General features: G+C 51.5%; 1 protein-coding gene across 1 annotated transcript in view; it reads left to right on the forward strand.

Annotated features, from left to right (window-relative positions):
* LOC104508793 (zinc finger CCCH domain-containing protein 3-like) overlaps nucleotides 1-2,493 on the forward strand; it is a gene marked incomplete at both ends in the record, with an annotated part of 45,768 nt that extends 43,275 nt beyond the window's left edge. Inside the window, 2 exons of the mRNA XM_010150525.1 lie at nucleotides 376-551; nucleotides 2,285-2,493. Of these exons, the coding sequence (XP_010148827.1) occupies nucleotides 376-551; nucleotides 2,285-2,493 (385 nt within the window). The remainder of the gene's footprint in view (nucleotides 1-375; nucleotides 552-2,284) is intronic.
* Nucleotides 2,494-3,497: the final 1,004 nt, after the last annotated feature.

Below are 3,497 nucleotides of genomic sequence, written 5' to 3' on the forward strand. Positions count from 1 at the left end.
AGCATGCCTGGGACAGGAAAACCCCATGTTTTCTCTGAAACCAGCCTCTCCAGCCCAGTTAAACTCATTGGGACCACCCAGCATCACCACCTTGACGGTAGATCATTGCTGTTAAGACTTTGGTGCTTTGATTCCTTAAAATCAGGTGCTTGGAAAGCTGTGGATGAGTGTGTAGCATCTCCCAGAGGAGAATAACATTTTTTAGTAATGTTTTGGATGGAGTGGTATTTTGATAAAGAGAAAAAAGCACCAAAACATCCTTGTCTTCCTTTAGCAACGTGGTGGGGTCACCTGAAGGAGCCCAGCTCTGGGAATCTGTGCTCCACTCAGGACTTTTCCTGCCTTTCCCAATTTTCCTCTCTTTTTCCTTTGCAGTGCAAGAAGAAGCACACACTGGTTTGCCCCGACTTTGCCAAGAAAGGCATCTGCCCCAGGGGTGCCCAGTGCAAGCTGCTGCACCCACAGAAGAAGCGTCACCTGAGAGAGGCAGAAGATGGAGACCGCAGCGACCCCCCTTCCAAGTGGAGACGGGTCTGGGAGGAGACGGGCAGGTAGGAAGGAGCAGAAGAAACTCTCTTTGCTGCTCTTAAACAGTTTTCTTCTCAGCCTGCTCTGGATGTTTCCTCTGGATGTATGTGTGTGCTGGTTTAAGATGTTGTTGATGTCGGTCCCTGTGGCGCCTTCTTGATAGAGCCACTGCGGTCAACAGGTTTGGGCAAGGTCTGTGCTCGAGGGAGAGGTTTCCAGGCAGAACTTACGGTGAGAAAAGAGAAGATAGCTCCCATCTTGCTACCCAATTCGTGCCGTTGGAGTATGGCTATCTTCGTCCTTAGAAATGTTCTGCCCAGGGCTTCATCGCCTCCAGGTATCTCTGAGGCTTTTGTAGGCCTTTCACCTAGGAGATGGAGGAGCCCTGATGGAGACTCCACCATCAAAAGTGGGTACAGCTTATCCATAGCTCTGTGGGAAAATGGAAAGCATCATCCCTCGTCCTCTGTCTTCCAACCCATGGCAGAGAGCAGACCTAAGCCATCAGAGTGGCATGGGGGGACTTGCTGTCAGGGCTGGAGTCCTCCCCTGAAGAAGGAGAGATGGAGATGGAGATGGAGATACAACAGGCTTTGTGCCTCTTGATATTGATATTTCTTGGTTAATCCTTGGAAGCTATCTGAGCTCTTTCTGGGCAAAGATGATGATGATTTTGGGTGCTGGGATGGAGCCTGCAGGCTGAGGGACACATTGGTCCCTCATCCCCACAGGGACACAGATTTTCTTGAGCTTGGCACAGCCTTGCCTTCCTCAGCCCTCATCTGCCTGCAAAATGACTCCATCCCAACGTAATTAAAATTAAACCCAAATTGAAATGTAGATTTAAAAGCCAAAATCTTAAAAATCGTGGTTAGCAGGAGGAGAAAATACTGGCTTGGATGCTCAGCTCCTCCACAGCTCTTCGCAGCAGGACGTGGGGGTGAAGGTGGGATGGGAACGAAGGGACTTGGAGCTGTGCTGGTCTGTCTGGTCCGTGCTCTTGCCTGGTCCTGGGCCTCATCCTGGCCCTGCCTTGTAAGGTAGCAGAGGGGGGTGAGCACTCAGCGGGCTCTCTGAACTTATCCCGAGTGACAGAAGAGCCTTGGAATGACACCCAGCTCACGTCCCCGGTGTGAACGAGGTGTAAAATAGCTCCTTGGTCTTTTTAGGTAAGGAGGCATGAACACAGAGCTGGGCTGTGGGGAGGCACCCTCCTCCCATCCCAGGGACAGCTCCTGGCATCCTCTGCTGGGAAGGGATCATGCCTGAGCTTGGAAGCTGCTTGGGAGCTTTTTTTCCTTTATTGGCACCGTCGTCGGAGATGTCGAAGGAGCTGAAGTGTCATCTTAGCTGGGCTTGGAGCTGGGCGTCAGGGTTGGGGCTGAGCCAAGCCCAGCGGGGCATCTCTGAGCCATCCTGCTCCCCTCGCCCTCCATGTCCCCTCTCCTCCACTCGCTTTGCCCAGCCAGCACCCGAACAGGAGCCCAGCACCTCCATGAACATCTAAGAGCTGGAAACTTTGCAGGGAAGCACAGGGTGGGGAATCCGGCTGGGGAGTGAGAAACTCCGGTTGAATCTGAGCTAGCTCCTGGGAAATCAGAGATATGGAGCAGCCTGGGATGGAGCCCAGGGAGCCTCCGTGTCTGGCTGTGGTGGTTCACCCCAGCCTCTTCCACTGCACATGATGCCGTGTCCAGCATTGCCAAGTGGGATCGCTTTCTTTTTCCTTACTATTTTTGCCATGTGCCTCCTGTAGGAATGATCCAGCTCAGCTCCACGATGATGGGGAAATACCTGGACCCTCCAGCATGGAGCAAGAGGTGAAGTTTTGGAAAGAGACGGACATCACGCCAACCAGCTGGCTGCAAAAGCTACCATCCTTCATCTCCCTCCAGTCCTCAGCCTCTCCTGGTGTCCAGGGCTGCAAAGTGGAGCAGGATGAGGATGAGTCAGAGGATGAACCAGGTAGGAAGCGCTTGCTCTGCTTTTGCTCACACGTGCTTCAAGCTGTTCTGATTCACTGGGCAGGAGAGTTATTCCCCTCACTGCTTTCTGTGGTTTTTGGTGGGACTGATGTTCCTTGGGAGTCACCAAACCAGTTACGCTGGGAGCTCAGACTGGGGTGGCAACTGGGATTTGCATCTCTGGTCACACAGGGGCACGAGCTGCTGGCTCTGCTCCCGAAACCGCATGGTAGGATTTTGTCTCCATCCTTTATGATTGTTTCCTTCTTCCTTATCCTATAAATTATCCGGTGATGAAACCAGTCTTGTTCCTGTGATGGAACCGCAGCGGTCCCCAGTAGGAGGGTGTTTCAGAGGGGTGCAGCGATGCTCTGCTTCACCGCTGGACCCACAGAAGCCCTCTGAACCACCCATCACACGTGTTTCTTGACGTGAAATAGCTTTGAAGCTTTGGAATAAAAACATCCCTGGTGTTTTTATCCCTGGTGGGAGGTGGGATAGGGTGTCTGCAGGTGGCGAGGAAGAGCCAGGTTAGTCTGAGATTATCAGCTTTGTTCTTTTATTAAAAGGTGAGGAAGAGGCTTTGGAAATAGGTAAAATATTTGGAAAATGCAGTTTTGGGATGAGCCAAACTTCTTACAGACTTTGACCCAGGAGAACAAACAGCTTCTGCCTCGGCCATTTTTTGGTTTTTGGAAAAGTTCCGGGAAATGTTTCAACTGTTTGAAACTGAACTGATTGTAGGAAAAAAAGGCAGGAGAAAACTGTTAAAGAAATGAGAATAAACGTCTTTATTTCTCTGCAAAGCAGCTCATGGTGGAGCCTAATCCAACATGTTCCTTGATTCCTCCTCTCCTAATTCAGCTCCTACGCTGGAAAATCCTTTAATCACCAGCAGCTCTGTGGGAAGGAGCGGGACTTTGGGGCACTCTGGGCTTGCATCCTCAGGAGGAGAGGTGATGGAGATGGTGAGGCAGAGATCGTGCCTGGTCCTTCACAGCACTG

This window comes from Eurypyga helias, unplaced genomic scaffold (genome assembly GCF_000690775.1).
Source record: "Eurypyga helias isolate BGI_N326 unplaced genomic scaffold, ASM69077v1 scaffold4404, whole genome shotgun sequence".
NCBI classification, from domain to species: domain Eukaryota; kingdom Metazoa; phylum Chordata; class Aves; order Eurypygiformes; family Eurypygidae; genus Eurypyga; species Eurypyga helias.